We start from the raw sequence: 20,828 nt of genomic DNA, 5'->3' as shown, positions 1-20,828 counted from the left end.
GTAAGTTTGGCCTCATTGAGGGGCAGTATTTCAATATGAGTAGGAAAATGAGAATGCAGTACCCCTAAACATTTTTTTTGGGGGGGGGGAGCACTGCCTAACACATTGAAATCAAGGCGATTCTTTTTCTAGGGCGATTTCTTTTTGCTGCTGTTTTTTATATTTGTTAGCTACGGTAAACTGATAATTTTTAAACTATATAGAAATGTTTTAAACAAATTGTCAATGCACGTGCTCCACCCCTACACTGAGTGTGGAAGATATTTGCCCCCAAATATAGTATTATAGCCCTGGGCATTAAATATGAAAAGGCAGGATATAAACGAAATAATGGGGTTTGGCAGAGTGGACTGTACCATTTCAGACTGTGAGGGGGCTGTCCCATTTTTTTTATCCCATTCCCACATTATCATCATTTTCAGCACTATTATAGATTGTTGATTGCTTGTAAAACACACCAAAGGTCTCCAACTTATTTAAGGCCGTAAGCAAAACTGCTTGTAATTTTTTTTTTAAATGGCATTCATAAAAAATGGAAAAGGAAGCCCCAATAACATTTTTTTTTAACAGAAGGCAATCCACCAGCAACTTGGAATGGTACAGCCCATTTTAAAGCCCCTTGCATCCCACTTTCATTCTGCTTTGTGTTAACATGGGGCTCTTACCTTCACTTTGGAAGTGAGGTGAGAATCGCTTCATCTGCCAAGAGGGACAGACTCCCACCTGTCTGTGATGGGGGGTTTGACCTAAAGAGAAGCTACTGTATCCTGGTGGAGCAGGCCTAGGAGTCCTACAGCCTAGTAAACTGCAGGCCCAGAGCACAGACTTGGATGGAGGACATTGCAGAGTAGTCAGATCAAAATGCTGCAGCCAGAGATAAAGGCATCAGCTGGGAGAGGGGTGACTTTTTAAGCAGCTGAGTGCAATGGACACCAATTACGTTCCCTTACACATCTTCCAGCTGTGCATCAAAGAGGTAACAGTGCTTATTTTATTGCAGTGTGGTGAGGCTGTAGGTAGGGATTGTGTTTATCTCTCTCTCTCTATATATATACATTAAGAAGTGGTTATTTTTAAGTTGATTATTTATTTTTAAAATAAGGATAATAACCTAAATTTCAATACAAACATTTGTTTTGTACTTATAAATGAGTACCTGGCTTGTGTGAGAATATTGCATTTTTGCCTTTCTCTGTAAGAGCCGAGCTACAGGTGATGTTAGTTACAGAGTTTGGCTAGTTTTATGTTTTTAACTAATACCTTGGGGTGGGGCAGAGCTGGAGCATGACCATGGCATGGGGAGAAGGATTTAGCACACACCCCCCCCCCCGCTCCAGTTAGAATCACAACTCCATCTGGTATTTGCAATGCGGGGGGGGGGGGGCTACCATTGTTTCCAATACATTAGCAGTAGTTCATGTATTTGATTTTTGTGGTACATTATGAAGATGTATATATCTTCTAAATCAAAGAGCATCAGTATTTACTTTCCGTTGTATGAAGAATAACTGTTGCAGCCAGAAAGTGCTGGCCATTACTTCTGGAAGTCTGGGCATGTTAGCTCAGAATCCAAAGAGTTACTTAAGTTCACAAATGAGCCATTACACTATACTAACGGATTTTTTAAAAAAACTTTTCACTTTTCATTGAACTGATGATCCCCTCCCTTATCATCTCTCGCGAACTGCTTTTGAAACACCCCTGTTTTAAAAGCAGTTTTACATGCGACAGCTGCTTGAAAAAAAGCAAGTTCTGTAAACCCTTGGGCTTACAAAAGCTAGCTTCATAGTTCTGTGGGTCCTGGCCTTATTCAGAACTTCTCCCAAAAGAATGTTGGGAACTGTAGTTTTTAAGGTTGCTAAGAGGTTTTAAGAAACCTATTCCCCTCACATATAGTTTCCAGAGCGATTTAACAATCAGTCCCTCTGTATCACCCTTCAATAACACAATAAAACATCAATATAAAATAAAATACAGCCCAAAACAGCAAGAGCGGCAGTTTAAAGCAGTGTAAAAGCCAGACCCAATAGATATGCTAAAAGTCGGGAAGAATAAAAAGATTTTCTCTCAGTGCCAAAAGGATAATAATGTTGGTATTAATTGAGCATCACGGTGAAGATGGTTCCAAAGTATGCAACCACAGCCATACATCCTGGTTTCTGCTTGCCCTCTTCAAACTGCAACGCAGAGCATCTGTTGCGAGTGCTTCCCTGCCCTTGGCAAGCTGCTGAGCTGTAAGTAATATAACTGTTCCAATGATCAAAATAAAGCAACAGTCCCCTTGATTGCCATGTGTTTAATTCCCAGTAGGTGAAGCCTCCGCAGTTCACGGAAACCGTCCTCCACATTGGTCCAGCCCAGAAATCAAGACTCCAAGAAAGAGGTAGGTTGCAGGAAGAATTGGACCAGATCATACGAAACACACACTGAACCTGTGAGTAATGATACTTGGAATCTACAGAACCTTCTGCAATAAACTTTTTGAGCCCTTTGCTCCTGTTTCCCTGATTATGGTTCCTTCTTCATCTTGGGTGCCACACATTGGTCCGCTTTTACTCTTGGTTTTCTTCTCCCATGCCCACATTGTCGCTTTCTGCCATGTTGCTAACCAAGCTAGGCTTAGTATTGCAAAACTGAGACAGTTAGGTAGATATGAGACTAGACAGTCCTTAAAGTACCTGGGACCTAAAGCTTGAAGGGCTGTAAGCATCAAAAGCAGCACCTTGAATTGGGCTTGGAAGTGAACTGGCTAACAGTGCGCATTTCTCAAAACTGTCAAGTTACACTCCCAGCAAGCAATTCCACTTAAAATCCTGGCTGTTGCATTTTAAACCAGTTCCAGCTTCCTAGTCCGCATGGTCAAGCATACTGTTGCAGCTAGGTAAAGGGGACCCCTGACCATTAGGTCCAGTCGTGACCGAGTTTGGGGTTGCGGCACTCATCTCGCTTTATTGGCCGAGGGAGCCGGCGTACAGCTTCCAGGTCATGTGGCCAGCATGACTAAGCCGCTTCTGGCGAACCAGAGCAGCGCACAGAAATGCCGTTTACCTTCCTGCTGGAGTGGTACCTATTTATCTACTTGCACTTTGACGTGCTTTCCAACTGATAGGTTGGCAGGAGCAGGGACCGAGCAACGGGAGCTCACCCCGTCGCGGGGATTTGAACCGCCGACCTTCTGATCAGCAAGTCCTAGGCTCTGTGGTTTAACCCACAGCACCACCCGCGTCCCTTTTACTGTTGCAGCTAGATAACTGTTAAACTGGGGAGGGTATGGACAGAAATAAAGCTCTGCTAGCCACTAAATTGTAGTGTAAGGCCAATCCTGTTCTAACCTTCTTTCCTGAATGCCTAGCATGCTCACATGATCCTCCTTTCAGCCACCATTCTTAGAATATGCACAGGGATTATCCCACTGGCTTAAAGCATGGATAAGGGTTTTTTTGAAGTTTGTTGGGTTCTCTTTCCCCTACCCCCACTACCCTGTTTTCTATTTCTGATGGAAAAGCAAAGATCTGAATCCTTTCATATAGTTGACTCCTAGGACAAATTACGTACATACTTGTAACATATGAGCTGTCAAGCTTTTAATGAGGGAAGGAGGAGGTTAACAACTCACTCTTTATATAGGCACAGGGTACCAAGGTAATGCCAAAACAAAGGCATTCATTCTTCTGTCTGAATTCTGGCACAACCTGCCTATGTAACTTGGATTAAGTCTGATATACACAGAAAACTGCCTTTAGCTGCAGTTTTGGGGCTTTAGTTTGTAAGCCTTCTTCAAAGTGAACATAAATATATTTAACTGTGTAGCATTAAGCAATAGAACATGGCATCCCTAATCCAACAGCCTTTGGACAGTGTGGAGAACAGAGAAAGTAAAGCTACTACAGGAGGTAAGTGGTGGCGGGGGTTTTTAAAGGAACAGTGGCATGCCTGCTCATTGTTACAGTGAGCTTTGCCCTCCGAATTTGTCATCTCTAGATGTTCCTTTGATGACTCCCAAGCAATCTGCAAAGCACACTCTCTGCAGCCCTTAAACCTAAGCAGAAGGTGAAATGCAAAAAGCATCTGGAGGAAGAAACCCACTTTCAAAAATTGCAACTATTGCAGATAGCTGTGTGCATTAACCAGTGATTTTCCTAGTCCAAAAGCTTTACAGATCTTCAGGGAGATAAAAAAAATACTCAGAATATTGGGCACTACATTGTATTTCTTTTGTATTTTAGTAGTAGATTAATTTTAGTTTCATTGAAAAATCACATGCGTTTTAAAAAAATCATGGAATTTGCATTTTGGTCCGCATAAAACTTGGGGGGGGGGAGGGGGAAGGGTGAGTGGGAAGGTTAATTAGATGAATGATCCTCTTCTAAAATATTATTCTAGGATTTTCCCACATGTTGTTGAAATCACAAAAGACTTGAATAACAGGAGAATAGTAAGGTCTGGAGCTTTTAAAATAACCCTGCTCAAGTGAAACAGTAAAATTTCCACAATATGCAATATGATATGAACAGTACAGTTTGCTTCAGCTTCCAGAAACTCAGAATTTAGTTACCCTACCCTCATGACAGCATGTTTGATTTTATGAAAAAGCGTTTTCATTTTGGGGTTAATTGCATCCTATTCCATAGATACATTGTGTGTATTATTTGTATACAGAAATCTCCCACAGCCTAACATCCTGCTAATTTCTCTTCTCACGGTTTCCCCAGGAAGGTGACTCTCAAGTGTATCTTGCGCCATCAGTATGATAAAAGAGATTTTCAAATCCCATGGCTGGCGTGGCCCCAGGCATGAAAGTTATGAAGAAAAATATGAACGCCGGCAGGAAAAGCGAGAAACCCTGCGCAGAAGGAGGAACAGGACCACATGCCGTCTCACAGATAAACGCCAGAGCAAAGAAGCCAAGGAGCTACTTCAAAGACGCCGAGAAAAAGTGATCCTCAGAAGAAGAAATTTAATAATGGAAGGGCCAGGAAGGAAGGAAGTGCATTTGACTCCTGGCACAGACATGTCCCTGGTTCCTGAGAACAGACCTGGAGATTTAGGGGAGAGATCAGCATATCTGAGATCATTTCCTACTAACCAGGTAATATCTGAACATAAGGGGAATGGGACTTTCTCCCCGCACAGGGCTACATTTCCCATAATTCCCTGTGAAGAGAGATTGATTGTTACAACTCAGAGAATTGTAGCTCCATGAGAGGTCTTTCTCAGCATCTATCGCAAACTATTGTTCACAGGATTCTTTGTGTGAAGCCATGGTTGTTAAGGTGGTATAACAGTGCTTTAGATGAATGATACAAATGTGGCCTCAGTGACTTCAGTGGCCCATTTTCCTTGAGAAATGTCTGTATCTCAGTGGTAGAAATCCCTGATTCAGTTTCCAGCAGCTCCAGATAGGACTGGGAATATCCCCTCTTTTGAACCCTGCTGGAGAGCCATTTCCCATCAGTGTGGACATACTTGAGTTAGCTGTATCAAAGTTCTAACTGAGGCCGCTCCTGATGTTTTATAACTTCCTGTTGATCAAGGCTGGGGGATTAGTCATGAATAGCCTCTGGTTTTATCTTTTGTTAAACTGCTTAGATATCTTTGGATAAACGGTGGCATATAAATGTTTCAAATGGCCATGGCAGGGGGGGGAAATGACTTAACAACTTGAATGAGCTAAGGGCAAAGCTAAAATATTTGATTATTATATAGTGTGGTATGATTTTACCTCATACACAAATCAAACAGCTATTTATCAAAGCTTTTATTCAGATCATGGGAAAGAGACTTAAGTCTCCAAGTTGCCAATGGATCTTACACACAGGGCTTACTACTTAAACATACTACTTCCTATTAATAATTACAAGATGTAACTCTGCTGTTCTTCTTGTTTGTTTTTACGTTTTGGAAATAAAAGAATCAAAACAAATATTTCAAATAAATAAATTAGGCCCTGAATAGCTTTCATAAATTACCCCAGGGTCAGTTTTTGTTCTTGTAGTCGGAAAGCTTCAATTACTGGTGATGACAACAGTGTTTTGTTTTCTTTAATAGCAAAGTAATGCTATTTTAAATGGTTCATTTCCTCTAATTATTTTATTTTTTAAGTCCCATCCTTCCACAGGCAGACAATCTGATACTGGGGCAATTTAGAGGTAATTTGGCACTAATACCACCCAACTCTATTTCAATGTGGCTATAAGATGTGACATCATTACTCAAGCTTGAGACCAATATGTTGAAGAGACATGTTCTTACTTTGTTTCAGGAGTCTTGGGATAACTGTACCTCTCAGCTTCATACCAAATCTGTGCAGCATAGCTTCACTGACACTTTTGCACATGGCAGCTTGAACTCCTCTCCCAAAAACATGTTCACTGTGAAAGTTTACACAACCTGTAAAGGTAAGACTCTGCAAACTTTGAAATCAGTTTAGCAAAAACTAGTATGCAACTTATTTCTAAATTTTACATGATTCCATTTGAACTGGTTGGACATTTTTTCAGATAATGACAAGACTTCAAATGTCCACTTAGGTAGGAAAAAGCCTCACTGAACACAGTGGGATTTATTTCCCATAAACATGATTAAAATGCATTAAGATGCAAACGCTTCCATTTCAAAGACTCTGGAATGGAAGTATTTCCCCCCTCTGCTGTTCCTTTCATAAATAAACAGCATACGTAAATGCAAAATAAATACGTCCAATCATATTTAACTTTCCATTCTTGAAAGGAGTTATATGGAATTTATTCATTTTGTGTTTTTACAGGTACCCAAACCACAGATGAGTCGAGTACAGTAAAGAAAAGCTCAGGCCAACAGACAGAGTAAGGAAGCACATTGTTTGGTTTTTGTATGGACACATTTGATGATTACCTATACTGTTCACTAGACACTTTTGATCATTTACCTCTTTCCTACGGCATCATTCTTTGCAATAGTGGCACATCCTCTTTTGACATAGTCTTCTCCTTTTTTTCTTTTTCAGTTGTGGAACAGCAGTTTTAGACAAGGTATGGAATACAAGAAATGTGAAACCTATTTTAAGACATTAATGATTGATATACTCTGTGTAGCAGCACACATCAGATCCTAGAGATAAAATATATTTGGTGGTAAAGACTATAAGCTGCCCAAACAAACCTGTACATGTGTTTCCACTTTAGCTTATAGTAATACTTTCCTTTTCTGCTGCCTGCCTGGGATTGCAAAACAACCACAGCAGCATCATACCAATTTGAAACTGGGTTTGGGGAATCCTTGAAAAATACTGACTAAGCTCTGGAAAACTTCTCAAAGAAAACAGCTTATATTATATTTTGATGGGGTTGGGGTTGAGCTGGATGACCTCTAGATCCCTTCCTTGTGAGCTTTTTAAACAAATAATGAGACTTTCATTTTCTGCTGCCTGTCTGGGACTTCAAAACTGTTGCAGGGTAGGCAATTGTTAAAGGCCACTGAGCCATGCAGTGACTTTCATCTTGGATAAACCTGGGCAGGTCATATCACTGTGCTGCAGTGAATTGTGGATTATTCTCCAAATCAGCCTCCTCTCCAGATGTTTTGGGCTACAATTTGCACCAGACTGATGGGAGATGTAGCCCAAAACATCTGAAGCACACCAGGCTGGGAAGAGCTGCCTTTCCCAATAGTCTTTGTATCATAGAAGGCTTTGCCTTGAATACTTCTTATCAAGTACCCTTAACTTTGCAATGCCCACCAGTATCCATAGCCTAAACACACTGAATGTTTGGTCTATCTGTTACCTTGCTTCATTTTGAGGCTTGCAGATTGATAGTGCCTGTTTAATTTCCTTGACATACGCTAATACTTCCATGTTCAACTCAAGCAGAACTTTAAATCCATTTATTTCAATTTCAGGAGATTATTCAACTTTCTAACTACCTCAAGGTGAGTAATTAACACTAAATTGGAACATTTTTCAAGAAGAGATGTGCCAGGACTTTTTTGTTTCTTCTGAAAGGACTTCTGTCCTTCGGATAGGACCATAACTGTAAATGAGACATGCACCAATTGGGAAAATTACCTCAGATTTTGCTCTCAGAGGCTTGACAAAAGCATTATTTAGAGTCAAACATTTCCTCACATTTGGTGCCTTAGCAGACACCTTGAAGGCAATACCAATGGAGAAAAGTTAGCGTGTGGCTTTAGGCCTTGTGCATATTTTCACTAGGTAAAGGCTGCTACCCATTTTCCTGGACATTTGGATTACCAATAGTGTTAAGTATAAAAACAGACAGTTAGATTAATGGATTAATAATCTTTTAAAGTATTTTTTTAAAAAATAAATAATCCCACCCCATGTGAATCAAGCAGCAGGTTTAAAAAAGAAAGTTTAAATTATTTAAAATGCAATTAATTGCTTTGCCTACAGTACATCCCTGGTTCAATCCCTAGCATCTTTAGGTGAGGTGAGGCTGAACTCCTGGAAAGTCCTCAGGTTCTATTCATGCAAAGCCAACTTCTCCCTGCCTACTGCATCACTCCTTGCCATATCCTTGCTGTTCCAGAAGGTCCCCCTACCATCAGAAGCATCTTTGTAGAGGACATAGGAAGCTGTAGTACATGGAGAGTTGCAGGGATGGATTAGCAATAACTAGTTGCGAGGGGACGCAGATGGTGCTGTGGTCTAAACCACAGAGCCCAGGGCTTGCTGATCAGAAGGTCGGTGGTTTGAATCCCCGCGACGGGGTAAGTTCCCATTACTCGGTCCCTGCTCCTGCCAACCTAGCAGTTTGAAAGCACGTCAAAGTGCAGGACTTCCGGGTTGGCGCCATCGCCGAATGGCGGACTCCCTCCAAGCTCTGGAGGGAGCCTGCTCGGCAGGGGCTGGGTTCTACCGCGTCAGCGTCGCGGGGACCCTCAAAAACCATGGGCGCTGAAACCCATGGGCATGGTGACTCGGCGGGCACTGTTTGCACCCCCCCGACCCGCGAAGGAGCCTTTTTAAAGGCTACGGAGCGGGTGCCGGGGGGGGGTGGTGCTATGAGTCCTCCGCTTCCCCTACCGAGCGAAGCCGCATGCCATTTGGCGGAGAGCGCTGACTTCTTCCATTGAAAATTCGGATTAAAAAGAACAACCCGTGAGTAATTGGAAACTGGACTTAAAAAGGGAAAAAAAATTAAATTCGGAGCGAGCGGGGGAGGTGCAAAAAGGAAGTCAGTCTCCCCCCTGTCGTAGAGGATTTAAAGCAAGGGATTTAACAGCTAAGATCGAGTGCTACCTTATTTTGATAAAGTCACTAATTTCACGATGGAAAACTATAAGACTGGGCTGGAGGAGAAAAGTAGAACGTGAGCTAAAATGCAACCCTCCCCCCCCCGGGAACCAGGAGCGATCCACGAGAGCGCCGGGAGAGGAGAAACAGAGGCTTTGACAGCTGTCAAAGGAGCTGTCAAAGCTGAAGAATAAAAAGAGAACTTTGTTATGAGGACTTTACCGGTTACATTTGTTAAAAATTAGATATAAATTGTTTAAAACAAGGAATAACAAGTTACTTTGACTGTTGGGTGCGATCTGGAAGGAAACTGAGTTACTATAATCCCTCTAGAGGGGCTGTGGGACACTACAAGTATTGCTGGCATGGAATTTGAATTGGACTTTTTATCTCCTGGGAAACTGCAGAAATGGAACACTATTTTGTCTACAGAGGTCTCTACACTAAAGGAGACAATATATTTATCTATTGAAGAACGGAAGGGACTTGACGTAAAGTTTTGTTCCTGAATAACAAAGCCTCTGTAGGGGATTTAGAAGCTTTTGGAATTGGAACATTTTTGCAGGAGAGCAGGAAAAGAAACTAGAGGAAAGTGAGGAGAGAGAATAATAAGAACAACATGAATAACAAGAATTGGACAAAGCTGGAAGTGGGAACATTTGGGACATCCAGATTTGAAAGGTCTAAAGAAACAAAATTGGAGTTTTTACTCTTAAATACAGAGATCTGGATGGAAAAAATGGACCTTTTTGAGATAGAGCTTTTCCAAGATTGGACGCTTGAAACTAAAGATGATCAAAAAGACGGCAAAGACTATTAAAAAGACGGCAAAGTGGACTTGTGAAGGATTTCGGCCTAGATGTGGGATCTCCAGGATGACAACAGGCATTGATGGACATTGGGGAACGCAACCAGGAAAGGGGGAGGGAAATTTGGAATCCAAAGGGTGTTAAATTATATTTTATTCTTTGTTCTATTTTCTTTTATTTTAATCTGTTCTGCATATTAAAGAGGGGAACTCGTGGAAGGGAGCGGGGTCGATTTTAGGGGATGGAAAAACATTCTTAACATTGGGTTAACTATAATAAGTTTAAAATTTGGGGTAAGAACTTGCTGAATCTATTTGAAGGAATTGGAATACAAGAGGGGGTGGGGTGGGGAAGTCCTGGCAAGATGCTAATGAAAATAAGGTTATAAAATGGATGTTTTATTTCTTTTCTTTTTTCTGTTATATTTGAAAATGTTCAATAAATATCATTTAAAAGAAAAGAAAAGAAAGAAAGCATGTCAAAGTGCAAGTAGATAAATAGGTACTGCTCCGGCGGGAAGGTAAATGGCGTTTCCATGTGCTGCTCTGGTTCACCAGAAGTGGCTTAGTCATGCTGGCCACATGATCCAGAAGCTGTACACCGGCTCCCTTGGCCAGTAAAGTGAGATGAACGCCGCAACCCCAGAGTCGATCACAACTGGACCTAACAGTCAGGGGTCCCTTTACCTTTAGTTGCGAGTAAGTGATTTCTGCTAGTGCAAAACCACATTTTTTAATAATAATAATAATAATCTGCAGTTTTGCACAAGTTTCATCAAGCAGTCATTACAATGCCATCCAATTTATTGCTGAGCAGTATGATTGTGTATGTATCTACTCAAAAGTGAACCCACTTGAGTTCATTGGGACTTACTCACCTGTGAGCTTGAATAGGATTGAAGTCTATGAGTTGCTCTGTTGAGCAGCAGCCTTAGTCCTTGGAGGTGGGGAAAGGTCTGAAAACCTAAAAAGCTTCTGACAGTCATTGGAAAGGGCAAGCTAGAGGGACCAGCGGTCTGATCTTAACGCAACGCTGGGATTTCCTTCTGAAAGCCTAACAGGAATGATAACAGTGGTGTGCAGGAAATGGCATCTCAGGCACAGATAAGTGAAGAAGATAGAGGGGAAGAGTTGCGGTTTAAAGGTGGCCCCTTGCGAGCAATGGGGTCAACAAATGCAGGTTGATAGCCAGCTTACGGGAAGCTGGTGTGAGAGTATGTGCAGAATCAGAGCCCCAGAAGAGATTTGGCAATGAAGGGTGCCTCTTTTGTGTGAAGCAGTCAAGCTGTTCTGAACCAGCCTGGCAGCAATTTCTACTGGGAGATTAAGGGAAACCTCATTACTGACACAGCAGATGGGTGTGACATCCACAGCATATATTTAAAGCACACGACTTCCCCCAAGGAATCCTGGGAACTGTTGTTTGTGAAAGATGCTGGGAATTATAGCTCTGTTGGGGGCAAACTATAGTTCCCAGGATTCTCTGGGGGAAGCCATGTGCTTTAAATGTATAGTGTGGATGCATTGGGGAATAAGTACACCTTTTGCGCACTTTGCTGAGCCTGATTCCTCCTTTCCTTTTTTCAGGAGGCACTTCATCGGGAGCTACTGCTGAAGCAGAAGATGGCTATCTTACAGGAACTTTTTGCCGCGTTGCTGCAAGCGGCAGAAAAGTCTTGGAAGGTACTGATTAGCCATGCTGAGATTATCTATAGCAGGTGACAAGGTGGGGTGGTGACACTCACCTGATCTTTGATTTGCCATAATGCTGCTGTTTACCAGGAGGTAGAGGAGTAAGGACAAGGCATCTACACATGTTATCACTATCTTACCCAGAGTGATCAGATGCATCAGTGAACATGGTTCCTGAACCTTTCATTCTTAGGCCCAGGTCATTCCTTGTCCAGAAGAGACAATTTCAGTAGGTGCAGTGCTCTGTTGTGACAAGGTGTGCTTGCCAAGAATCTCCCTTTCTAGGCATCTACAAGAGGGACAAGAAAAGTACCACATTCCAAATATGAGTTGAACGTTTCCTGGTAAGTACGCTTAAGATTTAGCCATGCACTCATATGCACCAATGCTCAACTTGACCCTGTGTGCAAAAACAACTTACCTGCTTTCCATAGAACAAAGCTTGAAATGCATAAAAGCATCACATGTTTCAGATAAAAGCTATGGACTTAGAAACTACTGTATAAGCATGGTTCAAACTAACAGAATATCAGGATTGTTATTTATTCCTTCCTATCCTACTTCTTTGCTTCCTTCTTACCTGGCTTTTATTCTGTTTGAAAAACTTAATTTAAAAAAAACCCAATTTTTTTTACCATGATTCAAGGTGGTGGAGTTAGCACCCTGAAAATTAGAAAATGCATTTTAAGTGCTTGAGACTTGTGTAAGTCTGTCCAATCAAGTGCTTCATGTGCCACCACATTTGTCCATAGTGTGTAAACAAGACTCACAGAAAGGAAATTGCAGTAGACCTGGGGCCTGACACCTCAGTATTTCAGAGAAGTATCACATTTTGAGAGTGATTTTGCCCAGTATCAGTTTAGTGACTCCAGTCCCTGTTTCACTATGATCAGACTAGATAACCAGAGAGTAGGAGTCTTGCTCCCCGGTAGAGTGCCTTCATGTGGGGCAGAGGGCGGGAGAACATTTGTGCTCATTTTATATGAAGTTTTTAAATTTTAGGTCAGTGTTAGTAGGTCTACTAGAAGTGGGAATTCACTCTGCTGAGGTGAGGGGGAAATGGTTTTTGGAAACAAGGAAACGATCTTTTAAATAGCAGGCCATTTCTGTACTGGGCTATTGCAGTGCATGTGTTTTTTCTGCGGTAATATCATAGGCCACTTGCAAATAGGTGCTTATAGGAGCCATACTGACAGGCTTTATCGCCCTTTTGAGAGGAGGAATCAAGTTTTCGTGGATTCAGCAGGGATCATATTGAAAAACTGCCAGACCAGTAAAAGAACATCCTTTTATGGGATGGAAGAAATGTGTTTCGGTTGTTAGCAAGGATGGTCTTATTGTACTGCCCCAAAACCCCACAAAATGTTAGGTCCTGTCTACAGCCTAAACAGCTTTTCACAGTTAGACAGGTAGGCAGCATTGAAAGTTAAGCCCTTAAAATGCTGCAGGCAGTTTAAAAAAAGAAAAGCAATGCAAAGTAGTTTGCCCAAAAATAAGATCAGCAAGAGCTCTGACAGAAGAGAAATGCCAAAGAATATGTACAGTCTGATGCTTTTGTGGTTTGAGACTTCCTCTGTGAAAGACTTCAGTCAAGCTTCAAGAGGAGTGAGGAAAAAATAGCTTGACACCCTCGCTGGCAGGAAGTGTCTCTGAAACCTCAACTTAGCAACAGGTGGGTTTGCACTTCACCTCTCAGCAGTGACGTTGTAGAAAATAGTTTTCCACTGCAGCCTTTGCCTTAACAGCTTACCTCTGGAGAGGAACAAATAGCCTGCTGCTGGGATTTCAAAAACAAACACAGATTGGAAGCTTTGAGATTTGGCACGGCAAATGTCAGATGAGAGATGAGTTAATTAAAAAATAAGAGCCTCTTTAAAACCGTAAGTGGCATCTAACATTTTCAGTGCCTCAAAATGTCTAAGGAGCAAACTTGACGTGATGCCTGTCTTGTAGTTTGTTCTGCCATGTTTGATTTTTAAAGAAATAAGCAGTTGGCACAGAGTCAGGATCAGGAGTGTAAGTGGGGGGAAGCTTTCACCCCTTTGTTTCCAAATAAGAGAAGAGAAATAAATCTGATTTGGAAATGGCTATGTGGCTCCTCTGGAAACCTATAGGCTAGTGTCCTGTAGCATCCTTTAATTTCTTTTCGATCCCTCAGATTTGCACAAAACCAGAAAACTGCACAAGCAAACAGCATTAAATATATGCACACCAGCTATTGAGCAGCACCATTATTCTGAAAAGTGTGTGCTGACAATTTACGATTCTTTTAATTTTATTTCCCAGCTATGCAGACAATTATTTCTGGAGTGCTCTTGAATGGAGAAGCATAGCCTTCCATATCTCTCAGATTTGAACAAAATCGGAAAACTGTACAAGCAAACCACGTGAAAATTGGGTGCTGAGAATTTACAGTTCCTTGACTGTATGCTATTGCACACTTCCTGGACAGGGAGATTTAAAAAACAGCCCCCAAGTTGTGCACACAGCTATCTGGGCATGCCCTGTCTATGCCTAATAGGCATAATAGAATTTGCATAATAGATTCAGCAGTTTGGAAGATGGGGACAAACACAAAAGAGAACACCTACTGGTATGAACAGGAAAGACCAAAGTTCCTCATACACATGTGATCTAATTTGAACAAGGGAAGAAGTGGATTAACAGCTAGATAATTCTCCAGTGCAGACATGCCCTGTGAATGTGATGTCTCTCTGTTGCCTTAGGATTGTGTGGTGTTACTGAAAGTCTGCTGCAACCTAGTACCTCTTTGTAGGTGTTGTTAGCCCATTTTGGACACAAGTGGAAGCACTAGTTTGTTACCATGCCTTAAGAGACTCAAGTACCTAAATTCCCCTTTCCTTGGTGTTTCAAAGGGTGCTGCCCTAGGCACCAGCTCCATTAATTTTAAGCATTGCTCTTTGGAAAGCAGATTTTCCGTTTTGCACATTGGATTAATGTACAGAGGCATTTCCTAGGGATCTGAGCCACCGTTTTTGTGCTTAATCGCAAGCATATTAAGAAATGCTCCACTCAGGTTTGGTGTGCAGTACTTTGCTAGGTAGGTGCCTAGAAGAGAAGATTCTGGAAGGTACGCCTTGTCATGACAGAGCTCTGCAGTGGTGAGGAAAGCAGCACCTGTTGAAATGTTCTCCTCAGCACAAGAGATGGCTTCTACCCAATGACGAAAGGTCCAGGAAGCCTGTTCTGTGATGCACCAAGTCACTCTCAATAAGACAGTGATAAAATGCATAGATACAAATAACTAGGGAGTGCTGGAGATGAGAGGCACTTCCAGACTGCCATTATTTCAGCTGAATTGCTCATATTTTGCAAAAAACAACTCTGGAAAACATGAGTGAACCAGGGCACAGGGATATGGGGACGTGGGTTCTTTTTCTTCTTTGTTTGTTTGTTAGACAAATCTTTGGAAGTTGAGGATGTAAAATTCCAACCTTTCCCTCACCCTCCTCTTAGGGTCAGCTAAATGAAGACAAACTCAAGTGCAGGCTGAGTGCCCTGGAGAATCAGTTGCAGACTTGCACCCAGGTAACATATTCTTAATAGTTTTAACATTGTTTCAATTCTATAAATGTTTGATTGTTGTATTTTTAAAAAAATGTTTTTAGCTGTTCCTGTTTTATATGTCAGCCTCATTGAGTCCCTGTCAGGGGAAAAAGTGGGGTATAAATAAATATATAATAATTATAATATAAAGTAATCATCTTTGGCTCAAAAAAGAAGGGTGGTTTCTCCTCTCTGAGAGAATTTTCATAATTATGCCAAGAATGGCCAGTCTTTGTATTCTTGGGGCTGCTCTGTGTTTCAGAGATGAGTGCTTGGGCATGACCTACTTGACTCCCTCATAGAGATTCCAATTCTGTTATAACATTGCCATGCTCTAGATCACAAGTGGGCAACCTTTTTTTTCTCCCCTCCTTTTTAAAAATTTCTTTTCCAGTATACCCCCAATAATAGCCAAATTATAACAATAACAATTAATTCCCAAATTATACAATTATCAAAAAACCAATCAATTTCCAATTAATACATTTTTGTTAATGTGGCTACCTGCATGGTGGTTTGGGTGCAATTCCGATCTTATATCACTGCTTCCCATAATCTTACTTAATGCCAGGTACATTTCACTTATTATAATAATCCCTTAGTCAACAGATGCTACATAATTAATGATTTCCATTCGTGATGTTACAATATATAAATTTATAAAGCTTCCAGTGAGGAACTCAAACTATTATCTTTTATTCTGCCCTGTGTGTGAAAACCGTTATGTCCTTGGAGATTCCTTCTGTCCATATATGGTGTTGTCTCTTTCACTTCCTAGCTGTTGTTTTCTCCCATCATGGCTTGGGGTGGAACTGAATCTTGAAGTTTCTCAGAGCTCTTATCTCTCCATCCCTTGCTTTGATGTCTCGGAACAGGCAACAGTCTGCTCGAAACCATTCTGTCTCACTAGCAAAACATGTCGCAAATCTCCTTTCCAACTTTCCAATCTCTGTGGCGTTCTAATCACAGCCCCCAAATTCTTTTCCTTCCAGCAAGAGATTTATGGCCCAATTAAACTTTATCTTAGATTATATTCCGTCAGTTGCACACACAAATCTCAGTCTCTTTTTCCTTGTCTATTGTTTTTAAACGGAGGTGAGGGGAATTACATGGTCTTTCCAACATAGTCATACTTGAGCTTCCCCTCCCCCTCCTTCATTTCAGATCACACGCGGTTTCCATTTTTCCTTGTTAATATCAATATTACTCCAACGTCCCTTCCTCACTTATGAATATCTTTTTATATTATATTCCGGAGAGGGTTGCTGAATCATAAATATATAAAAGAAGCTTAGAATAAACAAACCATGGGTTTCCCTCTCCCCAACCATCTCAGGCCAAAGAAAATCTTATCTCAATTCAAACCTTTGATCCATGTAACTGGTATATTCCGCAGTATGTTGTTACAACCCTTTTCCATCATGTGCTGGGACAGTGGACCCTCCGGATACGAATTAAATTCGTACCGGCGTTCCGTACTTAACCTGAAAAGTCCATAACTGGAGGCGCCGCTTCTGCACGCGCATAGCGCGCAGAGTGTTTTGGCACATGCGTACGGCGCACAGAGCACTTCTATGCATGTGTGCGTGGCAAAACCCAGACGTATACACTTCCGGGTTTGCTGCGTTCACAACCCAAAAGTTACGTATCCAGAGTGGTATGTAACTCGAGGTCCACCGTACTTTAAAACCAATTAAAGATCCAATTAAACGGAGAACCTCTGCTTCTTAATGGCGGCATAAATAGGAGTGTGTGCACATCCACATTCTCTAGCAAATGGGTTTAATAATTGCCCAGTGTGAAAAAATTCCAGGGCATGTTGTCTACTTTGGTGAACTTTGGGTCGTAATGGTTTTAATATTTTTAAATTGGGCATTATTCTTCAGTTCTCCGTTTGTTTGTTTAGAGTCACTCAAAGCGGAGCTTAAAGAGGATTCTGCTGGAGATGGAAGATCAAAAGCAGAACTATGAGCTGAAAGCGAAAGAGTCTCTTCAGAAACTCCTTGAGGAGAAACTGCAGGTGGAAGGGCAGCTCCAGAATGCCCAGGTAGGTGTGGAATTTTAGCCTGGAACAAGGACAGGATTGGGCAGCAATTTACACAACATGCTCCATCTTTACATACTTGTGGGAATTTTGTTGTGCATTCAGTACAAGGCTGAGGCTCCAGAGCAATGTGAGAGGTGTGTTTTTGGAGCATGGTTGCTGACAATAACCACTTGGCTGCATCATTGTGGTCAGGTCTGCCTGAAGCAAAACCTTAACCACATTGCTCAATTGAAAGAGCATGGTGGGGATTTTGCCTGCCTTCACTACACCAACTTCCACAGGCTTTTCTTTACCCCTCTAAGCATGTTATTACCCCACGCCATGTACAAGGGGGTTATTTCAGGTAACATGTGTAACAACTCTGCAAAGCAGCCACATGTCTTTCTGTGGTGGGTGGTTAATTATGTACCTTCAGAAAGTATCAAGCTGGTGCAGTATACTTACTAAAAGACTTGAGCCGATCAGGCATTCTCTGGCTCAGATCTCACCTCTGCTACTTTTTCTCTACCTAAAGCTCCAACAAGGGCTGTGTTCACATTACCTCCTTAGAGTGTGCTTAAGTTGTTTGGGTTTTCGGATGTATTTCATAGGCTTAAGGACTCCAGTCATTGTGAATCTGGTTTGAGAAACAATGCATCAAACACCAGCATTTTTGAAACAAGGTACAGTCATACCTTGGATCCCAAACGCCTTGCAAGTCGAACGTTTTGGCTCCCGAATGCCACAAACCTGAACATTTTGGAAGTTGAACGGACTTCCGGAACGGATTCTGTTTGACTTCTGAGATACCACTGTACAGGATGCAAATGCATTTTGGATAACTTGGTGTGAACATGGATTAAAAACCCAGTGCTTGGAATGACGTGTGCACAGTAAACAGGACTGTGAACACAACCAAGGCATCTTACTGTGCTTATTTTTAAATGTTCTGTTAGCAGTATACAATACTGCACAAAGGAGAGAAAAGCTCTAAATAAAATCCCACATTAATAAATGAATGCATTTATCAATCATTTGAATTAATTTTCAGCAAAGCTTCAGTATTCTACAGATCCCAAATAGAGCCCGACATACATGTGCACAGTGACACACATGTGCACAGTGACTGGCCACATTGCAGACCTTTTATGTCTTTGAAAACTGGTTGTCCAGCAGCCACATGGGGAGGAGAGTTAACCTATTCCTCATGCACCATCTCACAAAGAGAAAAAGGCCTTATCCCTCTTGCCCTTTGGAGCAGCTATTTTCTACAGCAGTTTTAGAGGGTAATTTTTCATTGGGAATGTATCATATAGAGCAGGGGTTGTAATGTGGTTCCCTCCAGATTTTTATTTTTTGGACTACAACTCCCATCACTCTCTACCATTGCTCATGATTGGCTGGTGGGAGTTATAGTCCAAGAAAAAAATATATGGAGGGAACCACATTGGCTTCCTCTGGTATAAGGGAAGACTTCGCTTCCTTCCTCCACATTGTCCTAGTCCAGTTTGGGAACCTGCTTGTGCTATTTGTTTTTGGAAAGAATGAAGGATACATAAATGTGATCAAATATTAAATGTATTATCTGGATTGGCCCTTCACATCCCCACTAGATGGCACCATATGGAAAGCTATTTGGCATAAAATAGAAGATTGCTAGTGGAGCAAGATCTGTTGGCGGAAATGTTTGAGCTTTTGTTTCACCCAGCCCTCCTTCAGGCAAAAATATCAACTGCTGCTTTGTTGCAGAGAAATGGGGGCAATGTGTCTGGTGATGATGATTCCCCTCTTGCTTCTGAGGTTGCCAGATAGTATTTCTGGAAGTAAATTTGAAAATAGCAAATGCCTGAAGCTCTCTTTAATAGCACACATCTTGAAGGAAAACAGCAGTGGGGGGAGGATTAAGGTTAGCCTAAGGTATCCACATCCATAAATCTCAGGGACAGATCAGTTATTGTGACACAAGCAAATAAATGCAGACAGAAAGAAGACGAAGATTGAGTTGCATGACAGAACTTCTCTGCCCTCTTGGGAAACCCCAGGAACAATTTTTTGGGAGGGGCAGAAGAGATGGAAGGGAAGTTCCATTGTGTTATAATGAATGTGGTGTTTTCCATCTACAGCAGGTTGAATCACAGAATCATGGAGGTGATTTAGCCCAAATCCCTGCTCAATGCCACCCATATTAGGGGTGGTTAACTGGAGGCCTGTGGGCTAGTATGGAGATACAGCCACCAATTTTGCCTGCAGTAGCATGGGATGGGCCCTGCCCAGTGCTAGCATGGGAAGGAAAGCTTTTCCCTGCTCCTCTGTTGATCTGTATCAATCAGAAGAGGAGCTCTGTGCCTGCCTCTGTGTGAGAGAGACTTGTGTTCTGTGCATGTATGTACAAGACTGTGAGTTAGCCACATACACTTTGTGGCCACCCCCTCTGCTGACCTATGGCCTGTGGCGGGGCCAAAATGAGACAGTGTGGCCCTTAGACCCTCAGCTAGCCTGGAACTACAGCATGCCTGAGAGCCTGCTAACCTCTGCTTAAATTCCCTCATTGAAAGAGAGAGCCCAGCTCCTCCTGGGACACTGTTAGGGAGTTTCATTTCCGTGCCATCTCCACCTGTTGGCTCTAGTCCTGCCACCTGACACAGCTGACCTCTTGAGTTCCCATCCCAAGTCATGGAGATCACAGCTTGCTTTATCCACGCCACCTGCTCCCTTTGTCGCTTGTCACTGTCGAGAAGGCATGCTTGTTGACTTTCACCCTTACATGTGACCATGTTCCTCCTAGAGAGCCTTAGCTGTTGCAGAAGAAGACTGTGCCCTCTGGAAAGAACACTACAACACATTAAACGAAGACTGGAGCCAGCTGACTGACAAGCACATTGAACTGGAAAACAATCTTCATGTCCTGGAGAACAAACTTCAGGTAGCTTCCTTGTCCTTCTGTGAGACCACCTTCCCTTGCACAGCAGCAGGTCTGGCAATCAGTTCTCAAAGTCAGAATTTAAAATGGGAATAATAGTGGCTAACATCACAGGATTCTTGAGAGGGTGAACAAATTGTCGCTGAGAAATGCACATTCCCCAAAGCCTGCTGGGGATTATGCGTGTTGACTGGAGAATGTACAAAATTCACTGCAGATATGCATATTTCCCAGGGCCTGTTGATAGCATGCGTAATGAACGGAGACTGTACAAATTTCAGTTGATACATGGTTGTTGTTTTTTTAAAAAAAATACTGATATTTTATTGGAAAATATAATATACATATAAAACAATATGTACATTTCTGAAGACCTGTTGGCGACCATGTATAATGACTGGGAAAGGTGCACAATTCTCTATTCACAGGCAGATTATGTGCTTGAGGCCTGAATATGCGCAATGGATAGTTGTTATACACATTTACTGCTCAACCTATATTACCCCTGTCCTGCCCTTTTAATGCCCATGCACCTCTCAGGACAGCTTACAACCATTAAAAATCACAATACAATATTAAA

At 41.9% G+C, this 20,828-nt stretch overlaps 1 protein-coding gene across 1 annotated transcript in view; it reads left to right on the top strand.

The window, feature by feature from the left end:
• Positions 1-20,828, top strand: part of TRAF3IP3 (TRAF3 interacting protein 3) — a 29,335-nt gene that overhangs the window by 663 nt on the left and 7,844 nt on the right. Inside the window, 11 exon segments of the mRNA XM_081864978.1 lie at positions 2,308-2,383; positions 4,713-4,728; positions 4,733-5,089; positions 6,263-6,398; positions 6,767-6,824; positions 6,986-7,010; positions 7,879-7,908; positions 11,631-11,726; positions 15,213-15,284; positions 17,209-17,349; positions 20,114-20,251. Of these exon segments, the coding sequence (XP_081721104.1) occupies positions 2,308-2,383; positions 4,713-4,728; positions 4,733-5,089; positions 6,263-6,398; positions 6,767-6,824; positions 6,986-7,010; positions 7,879-7,908; positions 11,631-11,726; positions 15,213-15,284; positions 17,209-17,349; positions 20,114-20,251 (1,145 nt within the window).

Source organism: Podarcis erhardii, assembly GCF_964252035.2.
Source record: "Podarcis erhardii genome assembly, chromosome: 6".
NCBI lineage: Eukaryota > Metazoa > Chordata > Lepidosauria > Squamata > Lacertidae > Podarcis > Podarcis erhardii.
This window is presented reverse-complemented; position numbering and strand designations above follow the sequence as displayed.